The sequence below is a fragment of the Penicillium griseofulvum genome (genome assembly GCF_001561935.1).
Source record: "Penicillium griseofulvum strain PG3 chromosome Unknown contig_13, whole genome shotgun sequence".
In the NCBI taxonomy this organism is placed as follows: Eukaryota; Fungi; Ascomycota; class Eurotiomycetes; order Eurotiales; family Aspergillaceae; genus Penicillium; species Penicillium griseofulvum.
The window spans coordinates 1-19,908 of record NW_024467434.1 but is presented as its reverse complement, the minus strand read 5'-3'; the positions used below and the strand labels follow the sequence as shown (position 1 = coordinate 19,908).

At 36.9% G+C, this 19,908-nt stretch overlaps 3 protein-coding genes across 3 annotated transcripts; 2 read left to right on the top strand and 1 right to left on the bottom strand.

The window, feature by feature from the left end:
• Window positions 1-1,360: 1,360 nt before the first annotated feature.
• Window positions 1,361-1,741, bottom strand: PGRI_091490 (uncharacterized protein; the record flags this gene model as incomplete). The annotated part of the gene is made up of 1 exon (XM_040796862.1): window positions 1,361-1,741. One exon carries the CDS (start codon window positions 1,739-1,741, stop codon window positions 1,361-1,363), a length of 381 nt encoding a protein of 126 aa, XP_040650292.1.
• Window positions 1,742-2,615: 874 nt separating this feature from the next.
• On the top strand, window positions 2,616-3,483 carry PGRI_091480 (enoyl-CoA hydratase/isomerase family protein; the record flags this gene model as incomplete). The annotated part of the gene is made up of 2 exons (XM_040796861.1): window positions 2,616-2,806; window positions 2,871-3,483. The coding sequence occupies 2 exons, from the start codon at window positions 2,616-2,618 to the stop codon at window positions 3,481-3,483; spliced, it is 804 nt and encodes a 267-aa protein (XP_040650291.1).
• Window positions 3,484-5,090: 1,607 nt separating this feature from the next.
• PGRI_091470 (fungal specific transcription factor domain-containing protein) lies at window positions 5,091-7,433 on the top strand (the record flags this gene model as incomplete). The annotated part of the gene is made up of 7 exons (XM_040796860.1): window positions 5,091-5,355; window positions 5,434-5,744; window positions 5,803-5,883; window positions 5,942-6,558; window positions 6,622-6,807; window positions 6,868-7,242; window positions 7,358-7,433. 7 exons carry the CDS (start codon window positions 5,091-5,093, stop codon window positions 7,431-7,433), a joined length of 1,911 nt encoding a protein of 636 aa, XP_040650290.1.
• Window positions 7,434-19,908: the final 12,475 nt, after the last annotated feature.

The following is a 19,908-nucleotide window of genomic DNA, read 5'->3' as shown; positions in this document are numbered from 1 at the left end:
TTTAGAGTACTCGTCGGCCTCTTCTAGAGTAAGATAGCGCCTATATAGAGTTAGATTATCTTTAGTCTTATACTAATATTTCCTTCTCTATAGGTGGTATATCTTGTCCTTTCGCACGATATATAAAGTTAGCTAACCAGTTATAGTATTTGCGGATAATATTTTAATAACGCTATCTTTTAACGCTATCGCACTTATTAATCATCCTCTACCCTCTTTTCGTATTAATATCAACACTAGTAATAATTGTAGTGACATTAGGCGGCACGTTTTACCTACGTAGTGCCTACCTAAGTAGTCTATTTATCCTTGTCGTGGACTACGTAGGTGTGACCTAGTAGTACTAGTGGCTGGTCGGGTAAATGACTAAAGGTTAAGCAAAAGTCTGATATATTTTATACTATCTATCGGCAATAGCATTTTTCTTACTAGTTATTGCCATTTTAGGCACTGCTTGGAAAGCATGGGTCATCGCGCTTGAGGTATGTTATTTCTGCTTCCTGTTATCTCCTATAAAATGCTGACAGCGGCAAGGGTCAGTTATGTATTAATTTCTTCGAATGTTTCTTTGTGATAACCTTTTACCTTTTAGCATTCCGCGAGTTCAGAGGAATGAGTACTTACCTATTCCTACTGTATTAGGCTGAATCTATTCACGTATCCGAAACGGCCTGATGTCTCCTATATCATTATCTGGACGGCCGCCCTGCAAATGGCTGCATGACAATCTGATAATATCAGCTTCCGAGAGGAATGGACTTAGCCTCGTGGTGTCTGGCAGGAACGATTGTCGGGTAGTGGGGTTTCCTTTCTGTATAAAGCTCATGCTTGTTGACAGGGGAGGTTTCTCTCGGTGGTGTGATAGGGACAGGGGAATGGGAGATATTCTCCTTGATCAAGACTTCTGCCTCGGCAATGGGTTCTTTCTTTATTTCTTATATGGTCACAACAATAGATTCTGTATTTACAGTGTCGACCGTTTTTGCATTCCATGTTTGGACACACAGAGATACTATTCCAAACCCTCATTACATTATGCGCTAAACCCAATATAGATTTCGCATAAATTACACAATATGCATATACATCGTAATGAAACCTGGGATTGTACCTCTCTGTATGAACACAAGCTTGAGAGCCAAAGGCCTGGGCGACTAGAAGGCTCCATGCAAACCGAGCAAACTTGGCGACCGTTGGCAATTTGTCAACTATCCCCCATGCCTCAGTTGCTTCACTGCAGAGGGACTGGCGCTGCCCTGGGTGTCCATCTCGGGTCAAGTTAAGTTATCCAATATTCTTTGTTTACAAAGACACGGAATATACCATGCTATATGTTCCTCCGTTTTTTTCTGCCTCGTTTTCACCACATGAAGTCATTATACTCTGCCAACGCAAACTGCTCTTGTCGGAAGAGCCCACGGACAGCATCCCAACCCCTTTCAAGCCGCACGATCGAGAGATTTGCCCGTCTAGCAAATTCGATCTCTTCAAGTGTCCACTCAGGGCAATCGATAGCTGACTCTGTTGCCTCGACTCTGTTGGCAGTATGAGATGATGCGGTTGGGGATTCGGTCGATAGGATACCACAGATTTCCAAACCGCGCTGAGGAGGTACAGTCAACCGACCTCTTTTGAAAACCATCCGAGTCACAGCAGACGCAAAGACATTTTTATGTGGTTCATCCTCAGGAGGTGCTGGTTTTTCCATTTTCTTGCTATTGATCGAACCATCCCCCTGCATGATGTAGCGTCTAGGCAAGTGTTTGCTACTAGCGACAAAATGCGAGACCATATAAATCCACTTATCATCCCAGCTCGCAACTTTGGTCCAGACTTCGTACGGTTGGTACTGCTTGATTCCTCGGTGAAAGATGCACGCAATCGCGCTGACGATTAAGTTGCAATGTATCGAATCTCTGTAAATCAAGAAGATGGGCGAAAATAGCAACCCACTGAGATACGCTCTCGATACATCGAGATCAGTGACGTAGGTCGAGTTTGACTTATGAAGGTTGAAGTCACATTCAGTCGGTGGAGATCGTTACTTAACCACTGCCGGGAGAAAGACATGGTGTTGCTTAAGTGCATAGCTTGATCTTCTGCGGGAGAGGTAGCCCATTGTAAGGGCTCCGAAAAATCGAAACTGAGAAGTCAGTAGCAGTTTCTGGGAGGAAGGAAGGGAAGGCAATTTGAAACTTACATGCCACATGAAATGTAGATTCTTGAGACTCTACCCTAGCGTCAGACCGAGGCACCATAGCCAGAGACTCATCGCGAAAATCAGACGTTATGACTGGTGTTTATAGACCGAAACGGTATGTAGGTTGCTATAGCTGCAGAACTTCTGAACAAAATCAAATATTTACCCCATCCTGCCGTTCTAGCAAAGCTCAGCAAGCTCGGGCTTTCACGAAAGCGATGTTTACTCAAGCCGAGGTGGGGATAGGGGCTATTTTCCGCGGCACTAAAGTTACCCACTCAGTAGCCGCGGTAACTCCAGCCGAAGTAGATTGCTGAACAGACAACTTAAAAGACTCAATAACAGCCATGAATCAAGATCCCATAACCACATCTTTCAACGTCTGCTCGTTTTCAATCATCAACTCTATTGGGCCATGGCTGAAGAAGATCTTGTTCGCCTTGACATCAACGGCATTTTTGCGGTTATCACGCTGAACAACCCAACAAAGTTCAATGCCTTGACGCAGAGTCTGTATTACCGCCTTGCAAGCTTGCTTCGAGAGGCTGAAGGAAATCCGGACGTTTACGTTACTGTCTTGATTGGCGAAGGCCCCTTTTTCTCTGCGTAAGTTCTCTTCCCCATGGTGCGAAAGGTGGAAGTTGCGAAGAGATGCTGATGCAGATTCAAGCGGGGCTGATCTTAAAGGGAAACCGCCATCTATGGAGGAGATTTTATCTCGCCCTTACTGGCTTCCCAAGTTGGTCAACAACAACGTTGACGTGGCTAGAGCGTTCTACAGCCATTCGAAGATTCTTGTCACTGCGCTGAATGGGCCTGTTATTGGACTTTCTGCAGCCTTGATATCTCACTCAGACTTTATCTACGCGATATCCGACGCTTATTTGATGACTCCTTTCACATCTCTCGGCCTCGTTGCCGAGGGCGGCTCCAGTGTCGCGTTTGTGCAGCGAATGGGTCAGGGTAAAGCAAACGAGGCACTCCTTCTTGGAAGGAAAATCCCTGTCAGTGAGTTAGCTCAGGTGGGTTTTGTGAACAAGGTCTTCGAGGGCCAAGGCAATTTTCGCGAACAGGTGATGCGCTACCTGCAGCAGACATTCGGCGATCATCTAGTGAAGTCGAGCCTTCTGGGGACCAAGGCTCTCATGCGTCGTCGCTTGGTTAGGGAGCAAGACGAGCAAGCACCGCTCGAAATGTTCGGTGGCCTCGATCGTTTCTGTCAAGGCATCCCACAGGCCAAGATGAGCGAGGCTCTTTCCAAGAGCAAGACATCTCGACTTTGAATTTGTTAAGAATTGTGACCGACGCATGATAGTGCTAAGCTCCTGGAAATCAGCGCTTGATTTGGAGACCCCCGTTTGCACGTGCGTCTTGCATGTAGCTTCGAGCTGTGCTCGTGTCTTTATACTCTTTACCTCTCCGTACAAGACCTTGCAACCTACCTTTTCTTTTCTAATGTAAATACTCCTAGAGCGTCACTGTCCATATCTCTAGATTTAGAAGGCCGCAAGCAGATCAGGCTGCAGCAATATGGATAGCAAGACTTTTCTCGTTTATGACTATGCGGCACTCAATAATGATCTTCAATACTGCCTCCACGGGCGTAATTCGAGATTAATGTCAGGCCAATGGTAATTTTTGACTCTTTTGTCTGTCTAATTTACCCTCACAGCCCTGTCGGCCTATCTGTTATTATTTAAAAGTGATGGCGCGACTAAAGTCTGAAAATAATACTTCATGAAGCGACGAAATGTCGCTTGCATTAGGTCGACATGGGCAACTAGGTCCTTGACTTCTAACCTAAGCATAAATGTAGGAGTGTCCAAACCCTGTGTCTATAGGTCGTAGCGAGGTACAACATCTTGAATCATTCTGCCTGGATAAATTTGGTATATGTAGTCGGGCGTAAATAGAATCATTCCCACAACTGTAGCTTTCTCCCGGCCACGGCGCGATATGACCCATGTAGAATTTTGTGAGCTATGAAATCCTTCCTATTACGAGATACGTTAGGGATTTGAAGTTAAAGAACAAGAGGTTGAAAGCAGACGTCTCGGCGCAGACGATAAGCTCGAACGGCCAGCCGTGCCTCAGCAGGGGTGTTCACTAGGTGCCAGCAATTTTTGACAGACGAAATACTAAGTTCAATCTAGGTCTACTTGTCATAAAGCTCTACTGTCCGGGAGATTCGGCATGAGTGACATTCATCCCTCAGATTTTTCCATTTACCGCTCTTTATTTCAGTTCGCTCTTGAAAAATCCAGTATTCAGATTTTTCGCTCTCATAAGCTATGGATGGGCGGCATTGAAAGCGGTCTGAAAGACGGCAATAACCTGATGTTGCGTCGACTATTGGTCGCCTCGGGCCTCGGCAGTAGTCGTAGCCGGAGGTCAGCTTTGCACAACTAACCACCGCCAACTGGACAACCTTACTGGGCAACTGTGTGGAGGCTTGCCCGTTGCCGAGGCCCAGCATGTGTACCGCTCCTACCCCAAAGTACGTCTTATCCGCGGCAACCGTCCCACATTGGTGCTGAATATGCTCTACTGACTTCATTTGCAAAAGGCCGACTGCTGACTTTCATGATGCACAATTCTTTAGTGGAGAGCACGCGGAATTCTGGCAGAACGCGACGGCCCAGAAAACGAGCACCCGTGGCTTGCGAGTCATGCCACGCCCGTAAAGTAAGGTGCAGTCTGCCACAAACTGGCCAACCCTGCGCCAACTGCTCCTTGGATGATGTCTCATGTGTGCCGCGGGAGAGCAGGAGATTAAAGTAAACGACATGTCAACCCCATACCGGAGAACTCCTCGGCAGACACGCTAACGAGCTGCCGTGGCAGACTTGGAATAAAATCGTCGTCTTACGATCTTAGCGCGGTCTCTTCGATGTCAAATGGCAGTCCCACGGTACGGAGTACTCCGCTGGAAGATCGCAGCTTTTCACCCGGTCCTGAGCGCGTCGTTGCGTCGGAGGATCTACCTGTTCGGACCGGATGGAGCCCCACAGCTCCGTCGGTTGAAGATACTGGAGATGGCACCGACACACCTTACCATCCGTTCAACGAGCATTTCAGCCATCATAATGGAGGTAGTACGGGCACGTCACAACCGGATGGAGACGTGGCAGATAAGTGCTATTCCCCCATATATGGTGAGAATCAGATATCTACCTGGGATCAGGGAATCCTTGCGCCAGTGACAGTCCGCTGTGATGCTAATAGTCATGTAGGCGACCCTCGGGGCGTTGGCCTGGTAGTCGATATCTGCGAACCAGAGCCAAGGGAGAAGAGCGGTCACTTCCTCGTTCCACGAATTAGCCCAACACATATTGACCAGGGAACGATCGATTTCCTGCGCTACAAGGGCGTCTTCAACTTGCCTACTCCTGCTGTCTGCGAAATGATCATACGAACATACTTCCACTATGTGCATCCTTTTTTCCCAGTTGTCGATGCTCGTTCATTCCTCGATATCTTTGAGAATGCACGCAACGACCTGAGCCTGCATCTCTTATGGAGCATGTTTCTAGCTGCCGCAAATGTATGGGTCTCGTTCATTCCCACACTTCCCCTCATTGGCATCCTAACGTGAGATATAGTTCGCAGATGATAGCACCTTAAGAGCCGGCAACTTTTCGTCTCGAAAAGCGATGAAGCGTACGACGTATATGCGAGCTAAGGTTCTGGCTCGATAAGACGCTCTTGGACAACAGGCACTAGCTAACAAAAGTCATCTAGGCTCTTTATGACACGGAGTATGAAAGAAGGAAGATTACCCTCATTCAGGCAGTACTTCTGATGGGTTTCTGGTATTCGGACACTGAAGACAGGACTGGGTCTTGGCATTGGAACGGCGTTGCCATCGGTTTGTGCCAAACGATAGGGCTACATCGGCAGCCAGACAGCAGTCGAAAACACAGTAAAGCCATTTCCATGAGCGACGTCGGACTATGGCGGCAGATCTGGTGGAGCTGCTTTTATCGTGAAGCGTGGTTCTCTGCTGGCATGGGCAGGCCTATGCGCATTAATCTAGCTGACTGCAGTACCCCGATGCCAGACCGCAATGACTCTGGTAGCCTCCTCGCAGGGATTCCGGAGAGTATTCAACAAAAGTACCTTCCTGAAGGCACTGGGGACTTAGCCAAACTGTGGACGGAGCTGTTGGCACTTACGGTCTCATTAGCGAAGATTCTCTCATGGCAAAACCGAGCGGAGCGGACTCCACCCAGTAGGAGTGAAGTACAGCGCATGGACGATAACATCCGGCAATATTATTTTCGCAAAGACCACGCCATAGCTCACCGACAAAGTCATGTTGTCTCCTTACACGCGTACCACCTTGAACTATTTCTAGAGTAAGTAAATTTCCGGTTTTTCTTTTTTTTTTTGGGTCAATTTTTGATAGCCTGACACTATAGGTCGGTTATGCTGATACTATACCGGCCGTTTATCTTTGATAAGCCAGAGATACCTTGGCCCGATGTCTCCGCGGACGAATGGACATCCACTGTGGTGCGGAGGACCAAAGACGCCGCGACCAACACCAACAAGATCCTCAGCGACATGATCAGTGCTGATATGATCAGAAGCACTCAAGCGATGGTGTAAGTGCCCCGTTAGTGATTCGAAGAGACATCGAAACGTGGGATTCTAAGTATCGCTAGGTGCATTGCGTTGGTTCCGACATTGCAAATCCATCTCCTTGACACCACCTCTGAAAAACAGCTGGTGCAACGAATGGGCCGCCACAACCTCAAATTTTGCATGATGGTTATTGAAGAGCTCAAATCCGTATATTTCGGCGCCGAAATACTTTCCAGAATGTTTACCAAGGCAGAAAGCCAGATATACAATCAGACGCTTGCTGCCGCCCCAGTCCCTAGGGGGCATGCGCCCGACACCTCGCTTGGTTCCACGATCGGCTCTCCAGATGTCCCAGCCGGTGCGCACCAGGATGACGTGGAAGTATTTGATGTCTTCTCGACGATGTTGAGTCCCTTTGCCCCTGTAACAGCCGGTGGATTATTCGACAATGACGGGTACGTATACACTCAATCCTGAATGCTTTGGTTTATCCGACTCTCTATGGTGTTTTCTTTTGACGAAACGTGGTTTCGGTTTCAAGTTACTAATCGTCCCTCATATATGTGACAGGCTATTTGCTTTCGAACCCGACATCACGCTCGGGCAACTGATGTTCCCTGAGTCCGAATCCTCTGCAGATGCATAACTACAGAGCTACGCAATATCGAGGCTGCTTAAGACGAGTTTGGCCTTGGCGGCAGAATCTGGTTTGACAATCGTACTCTCTCAATTCCACTGACCGTACCGCAACGAATGCCAGACTCAACTGAGCGAAGATGAAGGGAACGTACGTACAAGGGTTAATCATAGCGACTGTTGAAGGGAGGCTTTTAGTAAGGAGCCTGTATCCAATTGATACGAGGGGTATGGCGGTGGAATATTTATAGGATTGATTGGACCTTCAATCGATGATCCTCCTTTCCAGCAAAGATCAGTCACTCATCCAGTCAATCCAGATCAGTTTTCGACGATAAGTGCATTTGTATGAGTACCTTCGATGGTTTCATTTCCGACCTAGAATGAATATGCGTCGTTACTTGCTGACATCACCACAACGCGGCGAGGTAAATTGGGTTTTCCGGGATGAGTAATGAAGAACAGTACGTGATAATTTTTCCGCGCTGATTCCCAATACGGAACCAACTTCACTAGCTTCACGGCAGCTTCGGAACATGCTTTGCCCGACCTGATCCGAATTGTGAAATGTGCCATGAAGCTTGTTAAGTTCAATTATTGCGTCCGAGGATGATGCTGGCCTGCCATTTGCGACGTAATGAGTCTGTTTTTGCTGTATATCATATCAGTAAACATCGTACGCTGTCAGCAATCGATGTTTCTGGCCATTTTGTGAGTGGTCTGAATGACTGCAGTTGCGAGGTTGGGAGGAGTGTGAAGGAACGACCCCAGTGCGGGTGGGGTGGTTTATTTTTGGATATGTAACAGTACATTACTATACCATTTCATACTTACATCCATGTCACCATGCAAACCTGGAACAAATTTTTAAATACGGAAATATCCATATAAGATTTAGCGTATCATGTGATTAGGGTTTGAAAGAGTATCTGTCTGTTTCCAAACATGGAATGCAAAAACGGTCGTCACTGTATTATTTATTTCAAGTTCATATAGGCGTCCATCTTCTTGGTGAAACGTCGCAGAAATTTCTCTTAGCGGTTGATCATTCTTCCCAAGTGTTTTCTAGAACTCGAAATAGACCGTTAATTGTTTCAACATGAAGTGTCAGAGCAAATATGTATTCTTACATTTGTAAAATAATGGGGTTCTTTTCGTTCTCTAGGATAGACAGCCTCCTCAGATCTGTCATAGAACAATCGAGGACCAAGAGATAAGTGAAGGCTGTCACACTACCCAGCATGATAAGTGGTAGCCTTGGGAGATCCGCCTCGATCAGATAAGATCGAGAGTCTTCGGAGGGAGCTGTGATCCGCGTTTAGAGAACTCAAGCGCAACAAAGATCTCTTTAAAAGATTGCTTACACAACTTAATAAGAAACAAATATTCTAGTATCGGCTAGAGTAGAATTTTTCTGCTAGTTTCGAGCTCCTTTACCTGCTTTTGTAGCTAGTAACGCTTCCTTTAGACAGCTACTTCCTCCCTAGCAATTTAGTCAAGTTATCTATATAAAAGGTTATAGACCTATAAAGGGGAGAAAAATTTTATCGGTACGGTAGGTCTAGTAACTAAATAGTAATCCGCCGCTTATATATATATATTATTAATAAACCTTTTTCGAGTAACTTTATAGTACGATTTTAGGATATTATAGATATCTTATACAGTCTATTATAAATTACTTATATAGTAAATTTAAGTAAGATTAGAAACTCGAATATATTCTCCTCTTAAATAATTATTATATTTTACAGAAAAAGATAACTCTTTTACTTTTAATAAGATACATTTATAGCGACTAAAATAAATATTAGCTACTTAAAACTAATTATAGGTAGTTAATACTAACTATTTTTGTAAATTACTATTTAAATAATAATTTTAAGTTATTAGCGTTCTATCCCTTTTAATTCGAAGTAGAAACTTTACTATCGAAAGGGCTTATCGATATTTCTCTATAAGGTTATCTATTAGAAACGAGAGGATATTTTAACCTAGCCTCTAATCTCTATAGGATATATTTAATACCTTTATTATAAAAGTGTGAACTATAAATATTATATTATAAATATAACCCTTAGCTAGAGATAGCTATTTTATAGATTATTTCTTTAGTACACTTAAAAGTATAGATAAATTAAACATTCTTAATTTAAACCTACAAGATTCTTAGTAGAGATTTTTAATCTAAAGGAGAATCCTATATACTATAGAATCCTAAATTTAGATATAGTTATATAGAATGTCCTAGATATCGCTATAACTATTTAGCTTACTACTTAGGATAAATTTTAGCTCTTATACTTATTCTTCTACTTCTCTATTATTATTTATACCGCTAAGGATAGCGCTAATAGAGCTTAGTAGGGAAGTTTCTAGGATAGTTAATTTAATTTCTAAGTCGTTATTATACTTATACAACTTAAAGCTATATATATAGCCGTAAGTAAAAAAGTTATTAGAAAATTAGGTATTGTGATTAGTAACTAAAGTTACTAACTTTAAATTAGGTTCTTCGTTAAAGGCGTCTTATAATCTATAATTTATATAAAGAGTATTCTTAGTAATACGCTAAAATTTTAATATAATTTCGAGCAGAAATTTACTTTATTATTTAGGGGACTTATACTCTTCTCTAAGGCTTTTAAGTACCTATTTATATTCTTTAAGATATTTCGAAACTTTAGAATAAACCTATTACCTATTTATAGATTAGATTTCGTATAATAGTTCTTATAAATAAACTTACTAATAGAAATTCCTACTAGATATTTAAAGCTAAAAGTACTTATAGTTGTATTCTTAGGGTATCAATACTATAGCTATTATTTAAGAGGCGATTTTAAGGAGATAAATTTCGAAAGATCTTTTCTTTAATATTATAGTTCTTTAATAGGTCTTAGAGGTCCTTCTAGCTAAGGTTTCTAACTATTACCTAGCCTAGTTCTTAAGATTCTTACTTCCCTTTAATAAGTTTAATAATCTTATCCTCTACTCCTTTATTAATAAGGTCTAGTTTTATAAGGATCCGTAAGGTTCTTATTCTATCTAGGTCTAACTTTTTAGAGATTTTAATAATCTCTTAGGTAGTAATATCGATATTTACTAGTATAATAGTAAGTATTATTAATTACAGATTTCGTATATAGTTAAGTACTATATCCCTTATAAAGGTGATATCTAACTTTAAAGTTAAACTAGGTATTGTAGTTTTAAAAATTCTTAGAATATTAATTATACTAAGATGATTTTTATAAGGTCTATAAATCTCTAACTAAAGAATATTAGAGGAAAACGTAGGTAGGTTATCTCTTATTAATATTAATAGGCCTATTACTAGGTAAATCTTAGGTAATATTAGTTTTTGTACTTATTACTAAGCCTAGAGGAATAGACTAACTTTAATTATTATATTTTTAAACTCTCTTTTATTTAGTACCTTAATATTAGATATACTTTAACTAGCGTTTTCCTTTCTATTATCTAGGGTTATTAAGATAATAGAGCTAGTAACTTTTTGTATTTTTAAGCTTAGATCTCTTTAAAATATAATCTATATCGCGAACTAGGTATATAAGCTACTGTTTTATAGAAATTTTAATTTTATTAGGCCCTCTAAGATAGAGCTTTTTCTGTTAGATTAATCTCTAACGATAACTAATTATAGTAAATTAATATATTCTCCTATATTATAAGTGAATAATTTATTAATTTTTTTAAGTAGAGATAGGTTAGCTAGTATAGTACTAGTAGGTACTTAAGCTTCCTACTTAACTATTATACTTTATTATAGAATATTTATAGACGGTTTTATATATGATTATATAGCTAAGATATTAAATTTCTTAGTATCTTTCTCTTAAAAAGGAGGTTCTTTTCCTTCTTTATTAGAATTTAGAAAGTAACGTTATACCGCCCTTGTATAGGAGTAGTTAGTGTAAATTAGAGGGTAAGGAGAAGAATATAAATAAAGTAATAGTAAGAGAGGATTTAGAATATTCGAAGGATATTAGTGAATGTTTAGTAAGTTAAATTAAAGGATCTAAAAAAGCTAAGGTAAGGAAACTTTACTTAAAAAAGTATTAGCTAGTAGATAAACGAACTCTGTATATTTAGTATTAGAATGCCTAATAATTACTTAAGGGCTTAAATTACTTTCTCCTCTAAGGTATGTTTTGCTTTTAGTTAGACTTTATTTAGTCTATCTTCCTTTTTATTAATAAGGCACTTTTATAAATAAATCTTATTAGTTATCTTTCTTAGAATATATAATTGAGGCTAAACTTACTACGTTATTCTACTAGTATTAGAGTATAGAGCTTAAGTTATATAGTTTATTTAATACTTGTGTACTAGAGTTAAGGTATTCTTTAAATAAATTCTACTTTAACTTATTATCTAGACCTTTACTTTTATTAGGAGCTAAAGTAGTAATAAGGTTATAATACTTAAATTGATCTATACTATTAGGGATTTTAGAATCTTAATAAATAGCGGATCTTACTTAGTATAGTAGAGAGTCGAAATCTATAGGAAGTTTATCTTTACTCTTATTATATAGGCTGTTATACTTATTAGCCTACTTCCTATAGGTAACTTTCTACTCTAGAATAAGTTATTCTACTCTACTAGAAACGAGATAGTTACTATCTAGAATTCCTCTAATGTTTACGCCTTAGAATTTAAAAGTATTCCTTATTAGAGGTTGAAAGCGATTAAGGAATTCGACCTAAGAGAAATTAGCGATTTTCTTAAAGTAGACTATATAGTATAATATTAAAGTAAAGCGGTATTAGAAGTTTAGTAAAGTTAGCTAAGGAGAAGGGTTGTATATATATATTAGGTCTTCTTTAGGACCCTTAGTCTATTCCTAGATATATAGTAAGGCGTAGGTTACCTAGTTAGATTATTTAATTATAACCTAGAAGTTAGTATTTTATACTATATATAGAATTTAGGGTAGATTTAATAAAAAATAATAATAGTACTATATAAGCTATACCTAATAGTTATCGACTTTATATGGTTTCGAGGCCTATATATCTAATAAGACGTATTTTCTCTAGTAATATAATATTATCTAGTATAGGAGAGGCTAGTACTTCTTCTTTTAAAGCTACTTAATATATCGCGAGTAGATCGATTTTAACACCTTCTATATCTTTATAAGATTTTAAATAAGCTATAAGGTCTTAGGAAATTTTAGTACTATAAATAGTATAGTAAAGTTAGTACTATAATATATATATATTACTTTAAAAACTTTATACCTACGAAAAGCTATTAAAGCTCTTAAAGTCCTTTAGAATTTTACCTCCGTTACCTCTAATAGAATCTTTAATTCTGTAAAAAAGAGAGTTAGTTTATAATTTTAGAGTTTACTAGATTAGAAGGTATACTAATTAACATTTACAGATAGAACACCTTTATAGTATTTAACCTATTAGTAAATTAAATAGATTAAATAAGCTAAATAGATAAAGTTATAAAGGTATATAGCTACTTACTAGATAATAAGGTATTCTAGTTAATTTAGATATAGAATAAAGTTGTTAGACTTTATATAGGAAGGCTAGATATTTTAAAGCTAGAATAGGTAGAGAAAAAGTAACCTTTAAATAGCTTATAGTAGAATAGGCTTTATTATAGCCTGCCTTAGCTTAGATTTTAGCTATAGTAGTATCCTTAGGGGAGTCTTACTACCTAAGGGTAAACTAATAGGAGGCTACTATAGTAGTACTTTAGATTACTCTTAATCGCGACCCGCTTTAGTAGGTAATAAGCCTAGCTAATAGATTGTTTTACTAGAAGCGGGGTACTAATCCTATAAATTCTCCTTAAGTGTTATTTATACTAAGGTAGGCTACTTTACCTTTAGGACGTTTAGTCTAGGTCTATAGGTTACCCTACCTTTGTAAGTACTATTGAATAGAAGGCTACTATAGTTAGTAGTTTACTATATACTAGTGACCTACTTCTTTAGTAGGTTATAAATATAGTAGACTAGCAAACTAATAAAGGAACCCTTTACTTTAAGTTGGCTTATAAGATACGTGGGTAGCGATCGAACGAGTTTAGTAATAGGGAATAGTTTTATACCTCTTCTCTCTAGTATTATTATTTTAGTTTTAATAATATTAAAGTATTGATACCTCTAGTATATTACTAGTGCCTTAGTAATATATAAGGTACTTAAAAGAAAGGATAATAGTATCCCTACTTAATAGAAATAAGTAAACAAATCTTAGGATCTACCTTAGGGTATATAGCCTAGTATCTATCTGTCTTAAGACTAAGCTAGACCTAGGCTAAGTATTATAGGATATATATAGAATAAAGAGGGGTTTCCTATAATGTAGTCTCTCTTATCTAGTATTTACTCTCCGGTTAGGACTTATAGGACTAATTTTCTCTTAAGAGGATTCTCTTAAGAGGATTAGGCTCTTAGAAGAAAGGTTTTATCTTCCGATTTCTAAATACCTTAACTTCCTAAGAAAATCTACCTAAAAAAATATTTCTATTTATATCTTCCTACAACCGAGCTTATAAGAAGTACTATATAGTTTAAATATAGATATAAGATATGCTTCTTATTTTATCTAGTCTTCTAAGAGCTTTCTCCTAGGGTAGTATTACTTATATCTATAATAGCCTCTTATTTTATATTATATAATACCTATATCTACTTAAAAGGTGTTACGCACTGCTAACTGGTCACAGTTAGGTTAGATAGGTTCCGGGTATACTTGCCTTAATACTCCTCGTGTATCTAACATCAACGATCTGTCGCAACTAAGCTATTGCCTACAAGGCCTTACTGTAGCCTAAGTCCTGTTAAGAGATCGAGGAACGATACTAGTAAGAGCGCCGAGTAGATCTATACCAGGGTATTAGTCTACTCGTAAGTGTTATTAAGTTATAATTAAGTAAAGAGTCATAGTAGTCCAAAAGGTAAACACAAGTAACAATATATAATTAAAGACAAAGAACTAAACTAAGTATATAAATAAGTGTCCTTATATATCTTTCGATTCCTACTCCTAGCGTAACTCCCTAGAGTCACCGCTAGAGTCGCCGTATACTCCTACGTATACTTCTCTAAGTTAACGCGGGAGTCACAGTTACGTATCCCTAGTTCCGTATATAGCGATTCCTAGTATAGGTAATATCCGGTACCCTAAAGTATATACGTACCGGAAACCTCCTAGCAGGGAGTCTAATTAAGCTTAATTATACTTTTACTTACTAAGTATAAATAGGTTTTCTCTTTCCTAAATACCTAGAGATACTAGAGTATTAGATACTATATATAATCTACTAATAGATAGATTAGTTAGCTCTCGGTAGCCTATCTATATACCTAATAGGATACTATCGATTAGTAATAGGTAGTTCTGTAATATTATCTCCCCCTCCCCTAGGGTTTCGTCCTCGAAGCCCTTTAAAGCTATCGACTACCCCTTAAGTAAGTAATATCGGTTATTTTTCTTTTTCCCTTTTTTCTTATTCTCTAGTTATATACCTTTTACACTATATTAGTTAATAACGTAACTTGTAAATAAAATAGACTTACTTAATATCGATTAATTCTAATAAACAGTTTAGTTACTAAATACCCCTATAAATATTACTTTTCTTATAGTATCTCCTATATAGCGGATCCTAAGTACTATAACTATACCGAATATACTCGTTAGGGTCGGAAATATACAAAAAGGTTCTATAGCGAAACTAAGTAGTAAAAGGTATTATACAAGTAGCAGAAAATTAATAAAAAGCTTACCTAGACTAAAAAATAGTAAATAGATATAATAATAAAAATAATACGTTTATATAAATAGCGCTAATTCTTACGTTCCTAAAATAATCGGATATTAGATTACAATTCTATATTAATAGAGTAGTTAAATACTAAGGATCCTCTATCTACTAAGGATCTTACTAAGCTAGATCGCCTTACTAATAAGTACGATACTTAAGCCCTTACCGCTATATTAGAGGATCCTACTCTAACCTAGATATTCGATCCCCTATCCCCTTCTATCTTAAAGGGGATAGACCTATCTTTCCTAGTTAGCGATTCTTCTAGTAGAACTATTAAACTAGCTAGGGGTAGCCCCTTAGGTTCTCAATAGGTTCCTAAGTATTTTTAGAGGTATTATACCCCTTCTATCTTACTAAGTAGTAAGGCTTTCCGCTTATTTACTTTATTTCTAGGATTTCTTTAACCTTATATTCGTTTTTAGTTTCCTCCTCTAATTCTATATTTATCGCGAGTTTAGCGTTATTTAGTATAGGTTTAAGTAATAAGATATAAAATACTAGATAGAGTTTTTATATACTTTCTAGTAGCTTTAAGCGATAGTTAACTAATCCTAGTTTTTCTTTAATTTCGAATAGTCCTAACCGTAGGTAGTCTAATTTATTACTAGGTCGCTTAGTTTTAATATTATAACGTAAAAGATAAACCTTTTCTCCCCCCTTTAGGTTAGGTCCCTTTTCGTATTTTTAGTCATAATACTTCTTTATCTATAGATTAACGAAGTCGATATCTCTAGACAGTTATAGGTACAACTGTTTTAGCCCGTTAGCCTTTAGTCTCGCTAATTCTACTATAGCTACCTTACCGATTAGTTATCTGTAAACTATAGGGTTATACCTATAATTAGTAAAGAATAGTGATTCTTAGGTCGTAGAGTAAATAGTATTATTATATACTAGTTATACTATTAGTAGTAGTCCTACCTAGTTATCTTATTAGTAGTTTATATAGTATCGTAGGTACTACTTTAGGGTTTAATTTACTCTTTTAGTTTAACTATTAGTTTGCAGGTAATATACTATAGAGAGTCTAAGCTTAATACCTATCTAATCCGCGAAGGATTACTATATATTTAATATAAATAATTTGTCTCTATCTAATATAATTTTAGCCGGTAGTCTATAGTTTATAACTATATATCGTAAGACTATATTCGCTATTTAATTTGCGTTAATAGTTTCTATAGTTAGAATTATATAGGCATATTTAGTAAGCCTATCGACTATAACTATAATTATATCGTGTCCTTCTAAGACTAGTAGCTTTATAATAAAGTCTATAGTAATCTATTCTTATAGATTAGTCGGTGTCTTAGATAGCTATAATTCTCCGTAGGGTACGTATTATATAGGCTTATTCCTTTAGTACGTATCACAGCCTTAGATATAGAATCTAACCTTACAATTTATATTTAGAAAATAATAATTTCGCGAAATATATTCTACTATCTTTTCTATTCCTATATATCCGTAAGTAAGGTTATTATAATATTTCTTAATTACTTCCTCCTAGAGTTTAACTAGGATATAGATTAATTTATATAGGTAGAATAGACTACTTTCGTCTTTAATAAGTTTGTTATTTTCTCTAAAGAGTTAATTAATTATATCTGTTTCTAGTTCTTTCCTAATTTATTATAGTAGGTTACTATCTTCGACCTCTACTATTATAGCTAATAACTATTTATTATACAAAATAGTACTATCTAAGTTTTATCTTAGTATAGCAGGTTCCACTACTTTAGTACCTAACTCGTAGTCTAGTTACTAACTTAATACATCTACTTAGCTATTTTCCATTTCTTTATAATATTCGATTCTAAAATCGTATTATATAAGGGTTTCCGCCTATCGCGCTTATTGTTATATAAGAACCTTTATAGTAGTAAAAAAGGTAAGGTTCTTATAATCGGATTTAACTATTACTATATATTTCGCTCTTTCTAGATATACTCTCTAGACTTAGAATACTAATACTATAGCTAGTAGTTCCTTATTATATATATTATAGTTAAGTTCCGCAAGTATTATCTTTCTTAACTAGAATATAACTAGTTAATATTTCCTATCTAGTCTTAGCTATATTAGTCTAGCTCCTAGGGTATAGTCTAATACATCTGTTTCTATAATAATTAATTTATTATAGTTAAACATAGCTACGATTATCCCTTAGCTAAAGAGTTATTTAAGTTATTAGAATAACTCTTCTACTACTTTATCCTACTCAAATTTCTAGTCTTTCTTAGTAAGTTAATAGAGTCCTAATACTACTCTAGCGTATCTATTAATAATTTTTCGGTAGTAGTTAGTAAGACTAAGAAATTACTATACTTCCTTAATAGTCTTAGGTATTAGCTATTCTATAATACTCTTAACCTTATCTTCTTCTATCTTAAGTCTATCTAAGCTAATACAATATCCTAAGAATAACGTTTCTTAGACGTAAAATTCATATTTCTTAAGTTTAAGAGTAACCTTTACTTCTCTTAACTTCTATAGTACTAGCTTATTATATTTAATATAATCTTCGAGGGTTACCGAGAATACTAAGATATTATTTAGATATGTAATAATAAAGATATTAAGATATTCCTCTAACGCTTTAAAAATAAAGTATTAGAATATAGCTAATACGTTAGTAAGGCTAAAAGGTATAACCTTATATTCGTAGTATCTAAACTTAGTTCTAAATACTATTTTCTATTTATAGCCTAGCTTAATTCTGATATAGTAATATATATTAGTAATATCGTATTTTAAGAAGTACTTTACTCCTCCGATCTAGTCTTATATCTTATAGATTAAAGGTAATAGGTATCGGTCCTTAATAGTAATTAAATTTAGATATTAATAGTCTACGTAAAGTTAAAGGGTCCTATCTTTCTTTAGTACAAAGATAATTAGGTATCTAGCCGATAACTTCGAGGCTCGGATATAACCTTTCTATAGGTTCTTATTAATATATTCCTTAAGTATTTAGGATTCTTTCTATAATAACTAATAAATAGGTTTAAAAGTAGGTTTAATACCCTCTATTATATTAATTTTGTGGTCGAAAGGCCTATATTCAAGTAATACTCTATCGGTAGGTACTATAAAAATATCCATAAACTCCTAGTATTTATCTAGAATCTAAGGTTCGTCGCTAGTTATATATAGCTTTTCATTTTTAACAATCACGTATTCTACTAATTCCTAGTTAGATATACCGGGTGACTATTCTATAGTATCTAGGGCGACACCTATAACTAATACCCTAGTCCTCTTCTTCTAAAACTATCTATTCTTACCCTATTAGCTAGACTTCTTCTAACACGTTTCGTAGTTATTATACTATTCTACTAGTTAAAAACCGGTGTATATGGTACCCTCTATAGAATGATATTAACTATTTTTATATTTTTCATTTATACCCCCTTTTATTCTGAACTGACATGTGAAATCTGTTTATTTTTGTCTATTTTATTAAATTTGTGGTGGGATGTTGAAGTTTTCGAACTGCATTAGATGGTTTGGTCCGAAATTCCCAATTGGGTTAGCGTTTGGTCCGAAATTCCCAATGAGGAATAGACTGAAAATAATGACTGCATTTTCGACCAAGCTCTTCTCGTGCATTTTCGACTAAGCTTTTCTCCTGCATTTCCGACCAAACCATACTTCTACCTTTTTGACAATACTAACCTCTTATTTTAATTAATAATATATCTTCTTGATAATTAAAACAGATAACCTAGCTATGATTTCTTACTTTAATTGTAGATTTAGGGTCGAAATGTAGTAGTTTCCTATAGCTTAAGAAGTTGAAGGTCCATAGTCTAAAATGCACGAGAAGGCCTTGGTCGAAAATGCACGAGAAGAGCTTGGTCGAAAATGCAGACATGTTCTCGTGCATTTCCGACCATACCCTTCTCCTGCATTTTCGACCAAACTACACTTCTACCTTTTTACCGATATTAACCTCTTCTTTTAATTAATAATATATCCTCCTGATAATTAAATCTATGAATTTTACCTTAATTGTAGATTCAGGGTCGAAATTTGTAGTAGTTTCCTATAGCTTAAGAAGTTCAAGGTCGATAGTCTAAAATGCACGAGAAGGACTTGGTCGAAAATGCACGAGAAGAGCTTGGTCAAAAATGCAGACATGTTCTCATGCATTTTCGACCATACCTTTCTCCCGCATTTTCAACCAAGGCGTTCTCCTATATTTTCGACCATATCAAACTACTATACTATATTTCTGACCGCGGTCAGAGATTATGGACAATAGGGAGGAGTAGAAATACCATATCATATACATATTATACCGCTAGTAGGTCTGATAGGCCCCCCTCCCCCCTAGTGAGATTTATGACCACGTTCAGAAATTAGTCGGAAATACAGTAGAAGAGCTTAGTCAAAAATGCACGAGAAGCGTTTGGTCGAAAATGCACGAGAAGAGCTTGGTCGAAAATGCACGAGAAGAGCTTGGTCGAAAATGCACGAGAAGAGCTTGGTCGAAAATGCAGACATGTTCTCCCGCATTTTCGACTATACCCTTCTCCTGCATTTTCGACCATACTACACTTCTACCTTTTTGACAACACTAACCTCTTATTTTAATTAATAATATATCTTCTTAATAATTAAAACAGATAACCTAGCTATGATTTCTTACTTTAATT